The sequence below is a fragment of the Orbicella franksi genome, chromosome 11 (assembly GCF_964199315.1).
Source record: "Orbicella franksi chromosome 11, jaOrbFran1.1, whole genome shotgun sequence".
Taxonomy (NCBI): domain Eukaryota; kingdom Metazoa; phylum Cnidaria; class Anthozoa; order Scleractinia; family Merulinidae; genus Orbicella; species Orbicella franksi.
Window position 1 is genome coordinate 23,143,657 of NC_138155.1, and position 18,903 is coordinate 23,162,559.

An 18,903-nucleotide genomic window follows, 5' to 3' on the forward strand; every position below is an offset into this window, starting at 1 on the left:
TCGGCATGTATGAAACCACAAGGAGATGGCACATGACAGCACTACCGTCCAATCGATCAGGAAATTGATGCCAGCTAGCTCCGTTTTAATTCACAAATTGAATTTTCTCAAGAATCCGATTAGTCTTGGTCAAGTCAAATCAAAGTGATGCTTTTCGGATTCACACTAGTACTGTAAAGGATGGTTTCCGCACCTCCGCGCATAGGTAGCATGCAGTGAGATGCTGATAATTACCACCTTTTGTTTGAAAAATTTTCAACAGATTAGGCGCTAATATTCATTAGTTATCAACATCTTACTGCGTCGGCTTATGTTTGTGTTTATACGCGCTAGTAGAAACCAGCCTAAAAGTCGGTAGGTCAGGTCAAAAATTAATCGCCAAATCTCGAGCTGAAGGGTCTACATGTTTAAATAGATAGCTTACTGCAATAAATTAACGAATAAACGTATACAACAGTCATTACATCAACCATAATTCTAGCTTCCTCCCAGCAACTTTTACTAGCTGTATCGTGTTAATTTATAAACTGTGAGCTTCAAAAACCTGCATAAGTTCTTTGTATAAAACTTAGAACCAAATACGCTTCACAACCACTGTACTTACACAAAAATTTGTCCTTGCGAGAGCAGCGCTTTTCAGATCTCAGAAAGAGAGAGCTTTGCGATTCACATTTACAAACACCTTGATCGAGTGCAGCGCCATATTTGTAGCAATTGTTGCAGACGTTCGTGAAGTAATCACCATTTGAGTCTCGAGTTATCGTGGTATAAACGACGACATTTCGGCCTTTCTTGATGAAATAACACAGAATAAAGAGAACTGTAAGTAAAGAGAGATTACTAGACATGTTTGTGGATATTTTGATGGTGGAAACTCTTCGTTGAGAAGCCTTTCCGGAACTGTTTTGTTCTGCATTGTTAGGGCAAATTGGGGAGAGAAATTTGATGCCGAATCATGTGATTTTGCAGAGTAAATATTTGCCATTCTTAACTTGTCCTAACTTGGTTGTGGTCTTTTTGCGAAGTTGAAATAGCGATGGCACAAAAAAAAAAGCTTCAAGAATTGGTTAAAGCTTTCCAAAAGTGGTTTTGTGCTCGTTTCTTGCAACTTTCGATGAGAGACAAACAAAAAGCTTGCAAAGATAAGCGAAGCTTGAATCATGGGCCTCTGGCTCAGGCCAAACGCGGCCAAGACGCGTTTAGACCGCATGACAGATTTGGGGGTAGATCCAGAAGTGTTCCGAGAAACAGAGGAAGTTTATTTATAAATAACTTAAAATGAAGTCAGTGATAAAGATAGTGATCCCGTGATTTTCATTACCACGAAAGGCCGTCAAAGGGCATTCCGTCTGTCTTTATCCATTTTAAAACTTGGCCGCTTACCGAGATCAAAATATTTTGCCAGCAAATATGACACAGTTAGAGAATTAATCGCATACTGAGAAGCTTTCGTTTCTTTTTGATAATCATTCTTTACTATAAACGTCCCTTTTAAATTTTCTGAGCAAGGATCACGACAGAGCTTGGAGGGCCATGAACACGAGAGAGGGCTGGGACGAGAGAACGAAGGCGGGGAGGGGGGATTGCAGGAGGAAGGGAGGGGGCGTCACTCACCATTCAGCCGTGAGGGCCTTCAAGATTTAGGACGGGACGGCTTCTAGAACGCGGTGACCGATCAAAGACTGGAACTAGAACGCCGTTGTTAGCAAAGAGGAAAAATAACGTTAGGTCAGTTGCGACAAGATGCACAGAACGCCATCGCTGCGGTATTAAAAGAAAAACAATTGTAAAACCCAAAAATTAAGGCGATTTTCCGGGTGGAAAAGCGGGGTTTTCTGAACTTGAAGACCCTCTGATTTGAAATGTTTGTGTAGTCTAAGTGGTCACAAACTTTTAGAGCACGCAAACATTTCAAGTCACAGGGTCCTCAAGTTAAGAAATGATATGCCTCTGTTTGCATTCATTAACGCTTATTATTCTTTGCTCGATGTTTCATATTTACTTCCTTTTATTACTTCCCCTCCTGCAACTTTTCTTTGGTGTGTAAGCTCTCAACAGAGGGTAAAATACGCATGTATCCGGAGCTATGGAATCCTGAAAACTTATAAACAAGGACCCACCGTAATAAAGTACGTACTTAGCTATAAATGGCAATGAACCAAGGGGATTATCAAAGTGGTTTGAGAGATATTTAAGAAGAATTGAAAGACTGCGCCTTTTTTTATTTCGGAAAACGATCAGTGTAAAAGACAGACTGCGGACTGCACTGCAGACTGGGGTAAAATGCAGACAACATCAAATGCAGACTGTAAACCAGAGGTAAAATGCAGACTGCAGACTAATGATTTTTTTAAGTATAAATCGGGTTATTTCCTTTGTCGAGTGCTAACCGTAAACAGGGTTATTCAGGCTAATGGTAGCAAACTTTTGCGCTCCGGTTAGCCTGAACATCACTCTGGTTTAATTTAGCCTGAATATCACTCCGGTTCGCCTAAATATCACTCAGGTAAGCCTAAATAACGCCGCCCAGTTAGCCTGTTTACGGTTAGCTTTCAATGATGAAAATTTTAACACGATTCAGTTAAAAATTAGTCTACAGGCTGCAGTGTGCATTTGACCCCCAATCTACAGTCTTCATTTTAGCCACAATCTGCATTTTACCAGTCTGTAGTCTGCAGTCCGCAGTCTTCGTTTTACACTGACCGTTTCGAAAACTTGGAATTGACAATGTAGTTCTCAAACCATTTAATCAGCCTTGGGTATTTCAAATGGCCAGGGTGGTTTTCCGCCCCGCCCAAAAAAAGCCTCGATTAGCTCAAACCCTTATTATATTGTTGCTATTTTGCAAGTGAGTAATGACACTCACATGTGTGCTTGGGTGGTCAACGTGTGAGCGCAAAGAGAAACCATTACTCGCACTCGATCATTTGGAGCATCTAACGGCCCCAAACTTAGTTTTTCTGCAGATGGTGTAACTTTTTTATTTTTAGAAGCTGATCTTTAATTGTCGGACGTCTCCTGGGGTCTCCTGCAGGGAGATTTTGGGGCCCCGATTCGACACACCCTACTAAAATGGAGTTGGGATGATGCGTTGTCATCCCAACGTCTGTTTACCAGATTAACATTTATTCTATTCCACGCGTTTGCACGAACTAAACTTAAAAAGGATGCCTTGACTACGAAGCTACGACAGTCCAAATGTCCATGCGTTGACTACGAATCTATACTTCAGTCCAAATGTCCAACGATATTCCAACGAAAGTGTCCGAAAGATACGGTCTCCACCTCCAAACAGAGGATTAGAATTTAACTTATTTGTGTGAACGAAAACTAATATATGAACTAATATGTGCGAAAAGTGTACGATGGGAAGTCTAATACAAAAGGATTACGTAATGCCCAAAAGTATTCAAACACTAAACAACGCAATTGTCTCGTGTTCAACGTCTTGGTAACCCAAATTGTTTCTCGAACGGGGAACGCTGGAGTACTTTAAATAAAGAGATACAAGAAAAGGTTGACACAAGAATATAGCCCATGCCGAGTAATAGGCTCTTGGTGGTTTTCTGTTTGTCTAGTGCTAGTATTTTAGTTTTTAGAGTAAAACTGTAGTTTTTAGAGATAGTTTTGTAATGCGCCTCGGGCAAATAATGGATGTGTGCGCTATATAAATGAACTATTATTATCATCATCATCATCATCATCATCATCATCATTATTATTATTATTATTATTATTTCAAAAGTACTCAATAAAGTTTGTTTTTCATCAAAATTTTAGTCTACGATAGTGGAATGTGTGAAGATTTGTAAATAGGTTTTCTGAAAAGTTTTTATTAAAATTCTTGTTTTATTATTTTTAATAAAGTTTGTTTTTATTATTTTTATTATCATCATCATCATCATCATTATTACTATTGTTATTATTACTATTATTATTATTATTACTGTTATTATACGGCGTAGTCGTTGATTTGATTAAGCCTAGTTTTTTCTAACTTTGTTAAAGTTTTAACATTAATTTTTTGTCGTCTTTTTCAGTCTACAGTCAAGAAAAAACTTTTTCCTGTATAAGTTTAGCGCTGAAATGTTATAGCCATGATCCCAGTAGTCGTTGTTGTTGTTTTCAGCGTTTATCGTGTGGAAGAAGCTGCTGGTCTACTCGTTTCAAAGCTGATTAGGGGCAAAGACAAAAACAAACAGTAACAACAACAACAACAACAACAACAACAACAATCGAAAACAGAAAAAGTAGATAATGAATGATAATCAACTTCATAGCGTAATTCAAGGTGTACAAACTGGGGTTGGTAAGGTTGAAAATGAATGGATGTTGTCTAAGTCGTTCTTAGTTTTTCGTCACTTTCACAGCAACCTCCTTATTCAAACTTCCTCAGTATTTCTTCTTCCACTTGTTTTTCCAAATCACTCCCCCCTCTAATCTCAATCAATTCAAGGCCCTAACTTCATTCTGTCATACTTTCGGTTCTCAACTTCACTCTTCTATCTCCTGTGGGCAAAACCGAAAGCGAGGGTGTCGAGTGAATGGGGACGTCTCAAAACTATCTTTCCTTCGGAGTTTTGCGGAGAAAACGCTGGTTATCGATATCACGGGAAGACCAACTAACAACTGGTTACTCGAATAAAAATATAACGATTTGTATGAATCGACCGGAAGTCCAGAAAGACAAGAGGCGGTGGAGTGGGCCGGAATGAACCTCGTTCCGGAGTGAGGGAGGATGAAGGGTGATAGAATTAGCCCCCTATATAGGTGTTATTCTCAAGTTATTTTTAGATATGGTATCTAGTTCTTGCGTGGATAACGGGAACACGCGCGTTGCGTGGATGTTTTCGTGGAGGATACCAAGGCGTGTAAAACTGTTTGAGCGACGCAATGAACAGAACAGTCTTGAAAAAAACAATTGAAATTTAATAGTCAGAATTTGTAAATATTTCATTAAAACTTTACAATATATGAGGTGTAGTTAAAAATGGCTAAAGTTAAATACCATTTTCTCAAAATTACTTTTTGTTATCCGGGAAATAAAAGGACTGGTGCGTTCCGGCAAATCTTCGTCATTGTATGAAGGGTTTTTGATTTACAAATGTGCATTTCGATCAAATTAATTAGAAACGACGGAAGCATTTAGAAACTTATCACGTGACCTCAGGAAACGTACCCTCGTATTGCTTAGCAACACACACGTCAAACGTCTCAGCCTCTTCGTATCCCGGTATACTTCTTGACTGCTTTCAGACAAAATTTTCATTAAAAAAAGTAATTGAAAGCTTTATTTTAATGGCAAAATAATCTCCATATAAACATAATTCCATCAAATTCGAAGGTTTTAGATTTTAGATACATATGTACACAGAAACCTACTTTGATTGTTTCAAACATCAAAGGAGTGTACAGGATAAGAATTTTGATTATTAAATACTATTTTTAATAATTAAATAACGCCGGTGATTCAAGTTCGTTTCTGTGAACAAAATAGTCTAATTAAAGGGGTCAGTGTCACCTAATTTTAGCAGGACTCACAAAACAGTCCTAAATCATAAGAAATCTAACAATCGTTTGATTTTCTAGAAAATACTCGAATATTAACAAGAAAATGAAGAAGACCAAAGATAGTCAGATTGGAAATGATTTCCCATGACAGGCTTAAGTTTTTTAAGTGTGGCTGAGTTCATAAATGTTTCGGTAATATTTTGAAATTTCTCACCTTCACAGGCGTAATATGTGACCTCCATTTTCCGTATTTATCCTCCCGTATTTATTTTCCAGCGATAACGGAAAACCAAAAGAAAAAAATTCTTACTTTATTTAGTGATTTGTGCCGACTAGAGTTTGACTCAAAAGATTTCCGGCAAAAATAATAGAAAAAGAGAAAAGAGACCTCAGCAGTGAACCGCTGGACTTCTTACTGTCCGAAAAGAGGTTTTTAACTGGTTTTATTAGGCGCACGCATGCCTCAGAACGTGTACACGCTGCCCGTTATGTAGTGCTACGTGCAGTCAAGTCTTTTGACGTCAGTTTTACGTCATACGTTACGTGAAAGAAAACCGAGTGGTTCTAAGCAGAGGTTCTTTTCCAATTCAATTTGTATCGGGCCCCTCAAGGACCGCATACATAGGGGACTCAAATCCCACATGTGGTCCCTCTAGGACGTCGTACATGGGAGCACAAGCGAAATCGTGACCAGGTCCCTCAGGGACATTATATAGGGGTGCTGAATACGATGGGCCCTGATCTGAAGTCCTGTTGGAAGCCTCCTTTGCCGACATCTCTTCGAGTTCATCTAGATCCGCATAGTCAGCATACTCTGGTGACTCGTCGACGTCTGCTGGGGGTGGGCCTGTGGAGTACGGTGGTTGATACTGAGGGGGGCTAGGAGAGATTTTTCCTGCGGTTTCGCTGGGGTTAAGAAGGACTAGATATTCAGGCGCTTCGTCCCGGTGCTGAAAGATAAGAAAATTGTTATTGCATTAGTCGAGGGTAACAATTACTCGGAAGGGCCTGTTTACGCGCGTGGCGAATCAACCATCTGCACCACCGTAACATTCTGGGGCCTGTCGAATTCGCCTCATCATCTTCCCGTTGAAAATTAACAAATTGTAAGTTTCCCACTACCTTGTATTCTGCCGGTGCGTCTGAACCTTGAATTGTCCAATCACGATTCAGCAGGTGAGAATGACTGTACTGTTCTGACGTCAAATGCATGTTAGCAGGAAAGGCATTGAAGTCGGGTAACGTTTCTCGCTGGAGGCGGCATACAAAATTCAAGAAATGGGATTTATAACTCCAAAACCATATCAGAATGTAAAAAGTGAAACATTATGAAACATCACGTGTCTCCAAGCTTTAAGTTTGGCGCGAAAAATGGGTCGCCCGCGTCCGGCAACTCGTTCGTCGCGTGTCGCCAGTCAGGATAACACCTGTGTTATTTTGAACGAAATAAGACGTTCCTCGTCATACTAAACGTAGAATTCTCGAGTTAGGTATAAGAAGAGGCCAGAGCCACTTTAACATTGTTTTTATTTTTGTTGGCTGCGTAGAAAAGGGCTTTTATGGTGTCATTACGGTAGGACAGCTCGGCTTTGACTGCCGCTCGTACTACGAGCGAAGCAACGTGACAACAAGTTGACGGGGTTGCGGGGTGGGGGACCAGCGAAAGATCAGCATCCCTTTCACACGGAGTAGCAATACAGGCCCCAATAGCCTGCGTAGCTGGCGAGATGATGTGCCGCACGAATGCGCGTTACATCAGGGGCGAGGACGCGAAGGAATTTCCGCGAGCTTGACTGCCCTCCATTCTTCTTGTGGATTTAGTTAGAGGCTAGGCCGCTGAAACAAAGCACTCACGCGCGAAATTCAGTCGAATACCCTATTTTTCACTTCGCCGCAGACTCAGAGGCACAAAGAGAGTTAAGTTTTAAGTCGGTGCGAAACAAGTGCCTAGATATCATCGGCATACCAAGAACATCCCTCCCAACGTTAAAGGGAAGATGTAAAGTAACGACAAAAGATGAATTAGAAAGAATTGTATCACCTAAATCAAACATTTCTCACAAAGCCAAATGAGCACAAAGGGCGCTACTTAGAATTGCCAGGGAAAGACATCTCCCTGCACCCACGCACTAGCAAAGAAAAACTGACATCATAAGAAATGAGGACCTTATGTACCGTGTTTTTTAGCAGTGGTTGGTATACAACGCCATCGGGGTTTAAACTCTGGTAGGTAGCGTTCAGTTCGGGTCTGTTGTGCGCGCGGGCTTCCTCGTTCACCAAACTCTGATAAACAGATTTCACTTCATTTGGTTTCCCTCTTTGATTAGATCTGACATCTGCACTGTCGTAGGTGTTTTCCTTGGTATGCGGGATTCTTTTCGCTGTGTTAAGTAGTTTTCTCTGTACATTATTCAACTGAATGGTTTGGTTGTCTTTCGCACCAGGATTCGTCAGTAGCAAATCGTCATAAGTCTCGTAAGACGGATTACCTGCAAATAAGCCAGAACAATACTCGTTTTTATTATATGGCTAGCTCCGTGAGCGGGCAAGATGAATCAAATCCTGCGCTGTGATTGGCTACCCGAGCGGGCAAGATAAAGCTATCTTGCCCGCTCGGGACTACCCGCAGTGTCCCGCAAGAAAAATTTCCTGGAAAGCCATATAATAAATCCTTTATTGACCAAGCTTGTTCGGTCAAGATGGCTGGATATTGGCCTCGTTCTTTTTTTGCGAGTTTAGGGACCTCGATTCCGTCTCGGTCCATAAACACGCAAAAAAAGAACTTGGCCAATATCCAGCCACCTTGACCTCACACTTGGTCAATAACCCATATGTATAATTTTATTAAAATCTGGATCAATGGATGTAATTTAAGACTTTTCATTGGCTTAGCCATCATGGGTTATGAGCCATTATACCATGCTCAACAGATACGGTGAGCGTACGCGTAAGTTTTTTGGGCGTTTTTATTTTTATTTTAGTTTAGTTTTCTATCTTTTGAGCGCGTTTTTAATGAAACAATTATTCCACTCGCGCTTGTTGGGTATGAGATGATTATAGCTAACGCGCGCTCGTGGAATAATTGTTAAAAGTAATTGTTAAAAATCATTCTTGGGCCAAGAGCTATTCTCTTTTGCACATAACTAACCGTGAGTAACTTAGGTTTTGTTCTTGGGGAGAAAACCACCGAAGGCTTTAGGCACTAATATATACAGTTTTACTATTTTTTTTTTTTTCACTGAGCAAATCTGATTAAAACTTCTTCTTCCCTTTTTTAACAGCCATGATGAAAGTCGACCCCGCAAGTTATTTTTCTCACCCCTGTGCCACCCACGGAAACATTTCGAACTTGTGAAAGTGAAGATCTTAGAACTGAACGTTTCTCATACATCATGTCCCACTTACGAAGGAAAATCATGATGCTGGGTTTACTTTAGTTTGTCAGGCTGATTGGGCGGGGATTTTGAAACACCCCAAGGATTTCAGTTTCTGTCGTCCTTTTTGCGGGATGCGAAAGACCCTGGTTAATTATTGTCTGCACCGGCGAGGTTTTCATCGCATCCTCGGAAAACAACCATGTTTAACCACACCTTGGACAAACACTTTCACCAATTTCGGCGTTGAAAAAAACTCGTTTTCGGATGCTTCACCGTCCCTGCCCCTCTCAACTCCAGTGATCCTGGATTACCACCGCCTGGTTAGCTCAGTTGGTAGAACGCCAGATTACTGTGTGGGAGGTCAAGGGTTCGAGCCCTGGACTGAACCAACACCCAGGACCTAAAAATAACTGAGGAGAATGTGCTGTCTTTGTAATTACATCTACAAATGGTAAGACGTTCAAGTCTTCTCGGATAAGGACTTTAAACCGTAGGCCCCGTCTCCTTTACCTTCAGTGTTACATGGTTAGCAGGGGACGTTAAAGAACCCACACACTTATCGAAAAGACTAGGGCACGTAGTTCTCGGCGTTGTGGTCTGCCCTTGTCTTACGGATTAATGCTTCACATAGGGTTAACCTCATTGCACCTTTACCCCAATTGTCCGAGAAAAATTGCTATGCTATGCTATGCTATACTATGCCATGCCATGCCACGCCACGCCACGCCACGCCACGCCACGCCACGTCACGCCACGCCACGCCACGCCACGCCACGCCACGCCACGCCACGCCACGCCACGCCACGCCACGCCACGCCACGCCACGCCACGCCACGCCACGCCACGCCACGCCACGCCATGCCATGCCATGCTATGCTGGGTACAAGAGCGAGCGCGAACAACTTGAAGAGTCGCGAATCGTATCATGTTAACTCACCAAGTAGACCGGCTGCAGACTTGCGAACTTTTTCTTCTGGTTCTGCATAGACCGAGTCATCACAAACAGGATTCTTGAGAAGCCCAGGCATCGGAAAGTGATTCTACACCACAGCAAAGCAAAACATAATTCAGTATTAACAAACTGCTGGAAAGAAGAGCAATTAACCTTCAAACGACACTCGTGACCATTTCAGAAGGTAAACAGCTTCTACGTACACGGTAAGTGGTTTAGAAAGCCTGCATTCAGTTCATAATGCTACAATGAACTTTTGCGGTAACTTTTCCTTTGTCACATTAATCGATTACTTAAATAAGTCCTTGAAAATTTACTGCATTGATCATGATTACAAGTGGCGGAATTTTGGGCGGTTTTCAATTGAGTGTCGTAAAACCAAAACAAGACTCTTTATTTACTAATTTTACTACTCAGCGAATCTCAAAACGTAGTTAAACCAAAACGAAAACAATTTCAACATTCAATCGAAAACCGCTCTAACACCAAAAAATGCTTAAGCAAATGTATTCTCACAATGTATTCTCACAAAAAAAACACTCACACAGATTATAAATCTTAATATTATAATTAATATTACTATTGTTTTACTGACTGCAGCCAGAATGTGGAATCTCCTCAATCCGTAAACAACTTTAGGAATTCAGTAAAAATAACGTAAAATCAGTCTCAATCTTGCCCTCTATGTTCTCAATTAAACTACGCCAGAGAAATTTGAAAACGGCGTTTTCTCTCTGAAAACGCATCAAATGTTTTCCGTCCACACTACGCCGGAGAAATTTGAAAACACAACAATAACCGGTCATTTTGAATGTACGTTTGAGGAAAACTCGGGAAGGAAAATCACACGATTATCAACACGTTATCGTTTTCGAAAAGCTCCGTCCTTAAAATGTCTTCCGTCCACACTAAAACGCAAAGCCGGCGTTTTCAAATTCCTCCGGTTTGAAGAGCGTTTTCGAAAAGCTCCGTTTTCGTGTCGGATTAGTGTGGACGGTAGCCAGGCCTAACCGTAGGAATAAAACTGCGTTTACAGATTTCTCCGGTATAGTGGGTACGGGGCCTAAGCTCATACAAAATACATGTACACTGCATTCACCTGAGAATTTGTAGTTGTTGGGTTTGCAATCACTAAAAACAAAGTGAAAGAATCAGACCACAATTAATAACATTAGAATAAAATTCCCAGCTCTTTGTAGCTGCAGTAAAGTATAAAGAAGAAAATGTACAGTAAAACCCAGGGCTGGACACTAACGGTAGCCAACTAGCCACAGACTAGTAGAAATTTAGTTTTGGCTGGTACGTTTTCGATTTCCACTAGCCACTTTGGCTAGTCAACAAAATAAAATTGGTGAACTAGTTTCTGTCTCCCTCAAGGAAGACAAACACAAAATTAACACTTTTCTCGGAAACAAGGTCAGAATTTCATTGTGGACATATCATGGTACCGGGTTCAGCACGTATGCAAATTTAAGTTTGTCTACTTTTCGCTGGGTGGTACGTAAACGGGGAACTGAACATGTTACTTTTGTTGAAAGAAATATTTTACAAACGAGACAGCATTTTCTGAAAGCACACATCAATGCTCTTTTTTGTTACGAAATTTTTTTTTCATGCGCAAAATGCAGCGGTACTGTAAAGGGATAACATTTCCTTTAGCGTAACAATACATGGGTGATTTGTCGCTGCATGCATACTTACAAACTTACCACTACAGAAATAATTAGATGAGAAAGATTTACTTCCTTCGACATTTAAATCAGCCGTTTTTAGCGGTCGAATTTCGCCAGCGACAGTTTACAGTATTGTTCAGATAGTTGTTTTGCTTTTGAAACATTTCTACGGCGCCTGTCTGTGAAGAAGTCTCGAAAGTTCTTACAGTGACGTCTTGGGGGTCTCGATATTTTTTCAAGGAAGTCTCAGAAAAAAAACAGAGTCCTAGGCCTGAAAGTCTTTTCGGGAACTTGAACATTTTTTAAACTAGTTTAAGTACAGTATAATTACCAACATTATGTATTAAAGAGAGTCGCTTGCGTTGTGCTTTCAAGTCTTGCTAGTAATTCTGCTGTTATTGGACTACCTCAGTGAATTTTCGCGACACGTTAATTTTGCGCAATTCCCCGATTTAGAAAAAATCGTGAAATTAAAGTTACGCGAATAAGTAAGTGTCGGGAACATAAAACACATTATGTTACTGTTGACCTATAGTCCCGCCATCGCATTTTTATTACTTTTGACATTATTGTACCTTTGATAAAGCCAGTTTTAATACTAAATTCAAAGACATGTCTAAGTAACATTGCCAAGGAAACAAATTTTGTGTTACTCAAAAATGCAAAGTTAAAGTGATTCAAAATACAAATTTTTGCAAAATCGCGAATTTAAGTGTCGCGAAATATGCGCACCCCCAAATCGCAAATTAAACGTGTCGCGAAAATTTCATGTAATAAGGTAGCCAACCTGAACTCTTGGCTAGTAAAAAATCTTTTTGGCTAGTAACATTTAAGTAGTCATTAGCCACTTGGCTAGTTAGTTGAAAAGTTAGTGTCGAGCCCTGAAACCCCTTCCCAACGGCCACATTAGGGACAGAGGAAAGTGGCCTTTGAAGAGAGGTGGCTGTTAGGGGAAACAGGGGTGTAATATGACACCTGTTTTTATATGGGGAAGGGACTGCAACCGTTATAATTAAAAATGGGGTTTTTGTATACACCGTTCGTCAGTAGTTGATCAACTAGCCGTTGTTTAGGTTATTTTGGATACTGTGACGCTGGAGAAAAACACTGGCCTTTGTAGAGAGGGTAATACCCTCATACACTAATACCCTGATACCCTAATACCCTGATACCCTGATACACTATTACCCTGATACCCTAATACCCTGATACCCTGATACCCTAATACACTAATACCCTGATACCCTGATACCCTGATACCCTAATACCATGATACCCTTATACCCTGATACCCTGATACCCTAATACCCAAATACTCTGATACTGTTATACCCTAATATCGTGATACTCTCATACCCTAACACCTAAATACCCTAATACCCTAATGTCTTAATACCCAAATAAACCAATACTGTAAAACCCCGATACTCAATGACCTAATACCCTAATAGCCTAATACCTTGATACACTGATACCCTGATACCATGATACCCTAATACCCAATTACCCTGATTAAGTGATAACCTGATACCCTAACCCCAAATACCCTAAAATCCTGATATCCTCATACCCTAATACTCTGATAACCTAATACCCTTATACCCTAATACCCTGATACCCTAATACCCTGGTACCCTGGTACCCTGATACCCTGATACCCTAATACCCTAAAATCCTAACACCCTAGTACCCTGATACCCTAATACCCTGATACCCTGATACCCTAATACCTGGATACCCTAATACCCTAATACCCTAATACCCTGGTACCCTGGTACCCTGATACCCTGATACCCTAATACCCTAAAATCCTAACACCCTAGTACCCTGATACCCTGATACCCTAATACCTGGATACCCTAATACCGTAAGACTGTAATACTCTAATACCATGATACCCTAATATCTTAAAACTCTTATACCCTATGTAATACCCTAATAAAGAAATACCCTTATAACCTTATACACTAATACCCTGATACCCTAATACTGTAATACCCTAATACCTAAATACCCAAATACTTAAATACACCAATACTTTAATACCCCAATACTGCAGTTGAGGTTTGGCTATATCACAGAAGACAATTTGTCTTGTGATTCGTATCAATATTACGTCCTTCAATTGAAAGGTCTTATGTGGTTTTTATGAGAACCTATTACAATGCACACTCCGAAAAGAAATGTTTGAGCTCATCGGAGTCATGTGTGATCAGGGTGCCCCTTGAGACTAGGCCAAATTTCTGGAATAGTCAATCAAAATAATGTTAAATGTTGGAAGGTGCAGCAAAAACACTTAATGACTTATTTCAAGTAAACTCACAATTTCCCTTGGGGTTGAAATACAAAGATAAATAAAAATAAATGATACCTGTTGTTCCAGCGTCATAATTACCACTATTCCTGCAAATAGAAATCAGAAAGCTTGAACAAAAATATAGAGTACATATTTTATGCTTCTCAATATCTTTTAGTTAGCGCATGTTAGAGATTTACTTAGAAGTTAGAACCAACATATACAGCTTAACTAACAGTATCACAATACATGTATTTGAAAATATTGCCTGTTGATAGCTTTCTTGTTACACACTACAGTTTCAACAGGCTTGCAAGTTTTAGCCTTCTATTACTCTTGATCTCCTCAATTAACATCCTGATTGATACTTGGTTGACACTGACCTCAATTGACACTCGATCAACAGTCGGTCATATGCATCGATCAAAACAGTTAACTTAGTCAACTCTTGACTGACTGTTGACCAAGATGTCAATCAAAGTGTTGACTACTAAGTGCATGTAGATGAAGTGTCGATCAAGTAACGATTGATTGTTGATTGAGGATATCGATGGACGCTCAACCGTGGATGTCTGTACTACACACTAATCCAAAACTTATAAGTTTCAATTATGACATTAGCTGACTCCTAAACCACAAAACTACTTTTCACCCAAGCAAGAGGGCTCTGTAAAGACCTTGCAAACCTAAAGCCTAGCTTTGGAAGGTACTGTGAAAGTCATATTTCTACCATACTCAAGCAGGCCTGGGTCAAGGATGTAAAGTAGAATTATGGTTGGACAGCTATATCTCTTGTTATCTATATAACCTTGCTACGTTTGGGATGATTTTCCTTGATTTCGTGTTTAGAAGATATAAATGATCAAAGTCAAATTTTGTTGAAAAAAAACAACGACCTTTGACTCTATAAAATTTTTCTGCACAAAGAGGGACAGTCATTCCAAAAATGAGGGGAGGAAATAATTGACCTGCATTAAAACGCATTTTTGTTTGATGGTAAAAAATTGCTAAAAACCACCACCAATTCCTCAAATAATGGTGATTTTCCACTATGTCAAGTGACCTGTTAGAAGCACCAATTCTACTTTAAAATGTTCAGGACGTTAAGACCTAGCTTTGTGCTAAATTTGGTCCCATTGTCATTCATGCATTCAGAAATACAACCAATAAACTGCTTTTACCAGTAAAAGTCTTTGATCCAGGCCTTAAACTACTAGAGATTAAGTTACCTGTGCTTTCTTCTCTGAATGATTATAAGCCACACGCACAGTAAAATGAGAGCCACACATATCACAGCTGCCACACCAGCTACAATAGCGATCATCATCTTGTCCCCTTTCTTGTTCTTGTTTCTGTCTTTGTTGGGTTCTTTCCTTCCTAAACTACTAGAAATTGGTTCAACAGTTGTCGCATCTCCCACAGTTGATTCTGTTTGTGATATCTCAGTTGTAGCAGCTGCTGACTCAGTAGAACTTTCTGTTTCTTGTGTTGTTGACTTCACTTGTGTTGTTGACTTCACTTGTGTTGTTGACTTCACTTGTGTTGTTGATTTCATGGTTGTCATCACCTTTCTAGTGCTCATTGCTGTTGTTGGAGCTTTTGCTGTGGTAGGCGATGTAGTGGTAACAGGTGGGGCTCTAGTTATTGGGTCTGGGATATTCCCTGTTACAGTAGAGGGCAAAAATAAGAAAATGCCTGACAGAATGCAGGGCAATAATCTGCGATGTACAAGTGTCCCACTGGCAGGGGATGGGTAATAATACGCCCAGTTGTGTTATGCTGTAGAAACAGATTGAATTGCTGAGAACTATGACCTTGTTTGCCTTAAAGGTTTAATTTAATGCACTTCAATACAATGCCAGCTGTCTACAAGACCAAGTCAGTGGTAAAGAATCTCAGAATACCAGAGTGCCACCTCTAGAGGCACTGATAGGATAGATGATGTTGATGATGATGACGATGATGATGCAGAATACACTACATTTGAAAAGACGTGTAGCTGAAGCACTTACATGAAAGGGTGCCTTTTGCTTTGAACACGACACAGTAACGTTTCATATCACTTTTCTTTTTACATTCAAGGTTTACTCTCATGATGTAGCCAAAATATTTAGCTGCCATGGTTCCTTTCCACTAACAACAAAGAGAAAAATAACATAAAAACAAAGGTGATTTGTGCAGTTGGCAAACACTGTAAATTAACAGAAATCGAGTTTTTATGAGTCAGGGCAATTTTTAATGTCCTGGACTTCAGATTAAGTTATCTGGGTTTCAGCCCAATCTGGGGTCATTTTTTGTTGTTGTTGCAGTGGTGTTGGGCAAGCGATTTGACTCTCACAGATTTGACTCTCATAGAGTCAAATGTTTGGTGTGCTGGACTCCGGATCAAGCAGTCTGGGTTTGAGCCCTGGCTAGGGATGTTGTCTTGAGTTCTTAAGCAAGACACGTAACTCTCACAGTGCAGTCTCTCCACACCCAGGTGTATCAATGGGTACTGGTCAACTTAATGTGGGTGAAGGGGTAACCCTGGAATGGACTTATAGCATATCCTATCTGGGAAGAAAACTTAGAAATACTGCTCATGGTATCATGTTACAGATATGGAAGAAATGCACTGGCATGATGGGCCAACAAAGGGTTTAATTTACGGTACTCAGAATCAGAGGCCATGCCTACTGTCCTGATATCCTGCAATATCAAGTCACTGAACTGATATGGCTGCAATATCTTGGTCATTTGGCTGAATCTGGGTACAGTAAATACCTAATCCTGCCTTTTTGGTACACTTTGGCAGCATCTCGGGCTTGTTTGGCCTTGCCATGGGTATTTTTCCTCAACTTCATCCAACCGCGGTGGCCTCGTGGTTAGTGCGCTTGTCCATGGATCAAATAGTCCAGGTTCAAGCCCTGGCCAGGGACACTGTGTTGTGTTCTTGTGCAAGACACTTAACTCTCACAGTGCCTCTCTCCACCCAGGAGTAAAATGGGCACCAGCGAATTGTTGGGGAAACCTAACAAATTGTGGGGGAGTGACCTGCAATGGACTAGCATCCCATCCAGGGGGAGTAGAAATACTCCTAGCCGCTTCATGCTACAGAAATCGGGGTAAGCTCCGGCAGCTATGAGCCAGTCAGCTCCAAGGCTTCACTCATCCAACCAAAATACTAACCATGACTTGACCAAACTCCCCTGATATGCTGTGAAAGTGTACTAAAAAGGTACAATTAGGTATAAGAACAGAGATCTACTGTAGATTTTAAGCACATACCCTAAGCTCATTTCTAACCCATCCAGATATGTCCTTAATACTAAAAGCATCTTTCTCTTTCTTGGGTAATTGTTTCCATGTTGCATTCAATAAGTACTCCAAGGACTTGACCTTGCATTGATATGGCTTATTTGGCAAGTCTGGAATACCCTTGGAACCTGGCAAAGAGAAATCTAGTGTTGACAACGGATGGGTTGCATCTTCACTTTGAAACCGTGTAGTACAACCTGTTTGCAGATAAAAATTGATAAAACATATCACTTAGTTTTAATTTTCATTTATATTTTTTAAATTTTATTAATTTGATTGTGGTGTGATAATGGAATGTTATTTTGTTGCATCTGGATTGAATCTGGGTTGGTGACTTGGAGCACAGTGAGCTAAGACACTTCTTTACTCTAATAGTGCCTCTCTTCACCGAGGAATAAAAATGGGTTCTAACACACTGCTAAGAAAACGTGACGACATCAAGAGGGTTAGCTTGCTATGGACTTGCATTCCATCCACGGAAAATAAGGAGGCTGGTAGTTGCTTCTTTATACTATCAGGAAATGGGATAAACTTGTGCAGTGCTGGAAATTTTGGGCAAAGTGTGATTTCATGTGTTTAAGCTATTTTTAGTGCTTTTGACATCTTGAAATAATGAAATAATACCTGAAATAATTATTTCTCTGTTCTGTTTGCATTCAGATTGTGCAAAATAAGTTCCAGCTCAAATGAAAATAGAATTGCTCTTTAAAAGTGCTTTTTCATGGGGTGTAGATTTGTCTAAGTTTCTGTACTCCATGCCCAGGGATCACCTGATGGGGTCTGATGAGGAGACATATTTGGACAAATCCCACAGGATCCCTGGGGTCAGCCCCTGTGGGAAGCTGTTGAGTGATGCATAACCAAGTAAATGTAACAATTTTAGCTTTGTTCCTTTTCACCAGGTGGGAGATAGGGTCAAATATAACGGGATTTGCCATATGTTGAGGTCATCTTTGATAATAGGGTATTAACAGCCCTGTTTCCCAACAATAAATAAAAAATCCCCGTGGAAACACAAACATCAGGGTGCTAGTGTTGACAACCTTCCTGTCAGATTGTCAATTTACAACTAAACTGCATAAACAGGCGCGCCGCTCCCGTCAAGCAAGCTCTGTCAAAATTGTATTCTTTGTAGCAAGCTCGTATGGAACACAGAAGAGAAAATATTGAGACTTTTAAAGGGTACATTCATAATCGAAAATGAAATGTTTTTACTACATTTCGTTATGCGATTATCATATCAGCAAAGAGATCAACGAGATATTTGCGTCAAATCCTGATTATCAAGTCAAAAGTATTGCAGATCGTTCGAGAAAACATGGGTCATCAATATAAAACAAAATATCACTGAACATACAACAAAACAACTAGTCTAATAAAGTCACGTAGCACATAGAATTGCTAAGTAAACATTCTAAGCTGGTTACCTGCAGACAAGCGAACGACGCTATTACCCACACAAGTTGTCGAGTTCATTTGAAATGTTGCAGAGGGGTATTCACATTTACATAAACAACATCCTTGATTGCTGCATTCTCCTTTCCTTTCCTTGCACCAAGCACTGCCGGCGTCAGGAGATGACAGTTTGTTGGGACACTTCGCGGAAGGATCGAGATTCGAAAACAAATCCTGCCAGTTCCAATTTTGCACGCCTCTAGAGACATTAAACAAAAGTCCTTTGCTTGAGCCAAACATTAAGAAGTACAGTAACAAAAGCCAAGGTGGCATTTTGTGGAAAAGGACTGCTGTTTACACCAAGTGGATTAAATGGGCTGTTTCGAAATTTGAAATGGCTTC

General features: G+C 40.3%; 2 protein-coding genes across 3 annotated transcripts in view; both read right to left on the bottom strand.

The window, feature by feature from the left end:
- Window positions 1-914, bottom strand: part of LOC145460475 (uncharacterized) — a 34,803-nt gene extending 33,889 nt beyond the window's left edge. For both annotated transcript variants that reach the window (XM_081445310.1, XM_081445309.1), the window contains exon 1: window positions 605-914. In XM_081445310.1, coding sequence (XP_081301436.1) covers window positions 605-848 — 244 coding nt within the window. In that variant the 5' untranslated portion in view covers window positions 849-914. The remainder of the gene's footprint in view (window positions 1-604) is intronic.
- A 3,994-nt stretch (window positions 915-4,908) lies between these two features.
- LOC145460504 (uncharacterized) lies at window positions 4,909-18,867 on the bottom strand. Its single transcript, XM_081445345.1, has 9 exons — window positions 18,534-18,867; window positions 17,077-17,303; window positions 15,822-15,942; window positions 15,039-15,471; window positions 13,885-13,916; window positions 10,940-10,971; window positions 9,826-9,928; window positions 7,678-8,000; window positions 4,909-6,461 (listed from the first exon to the last, which is right to left on the bottom strand). Exons 1-9 carry the CDS (start codon window positions 18,832-18,834, stop codon window positions 6,099-6,101), a joined length of 1,935 nt encoding a protein of 644 aa, XP_081301471.1. The 5' UTR covers window positions 18,835-18,867; the 3' UTR covers window positions 4,909-6,098.
- Window positions 18,868-18,903: the final 36 nt, after the last annotated feature.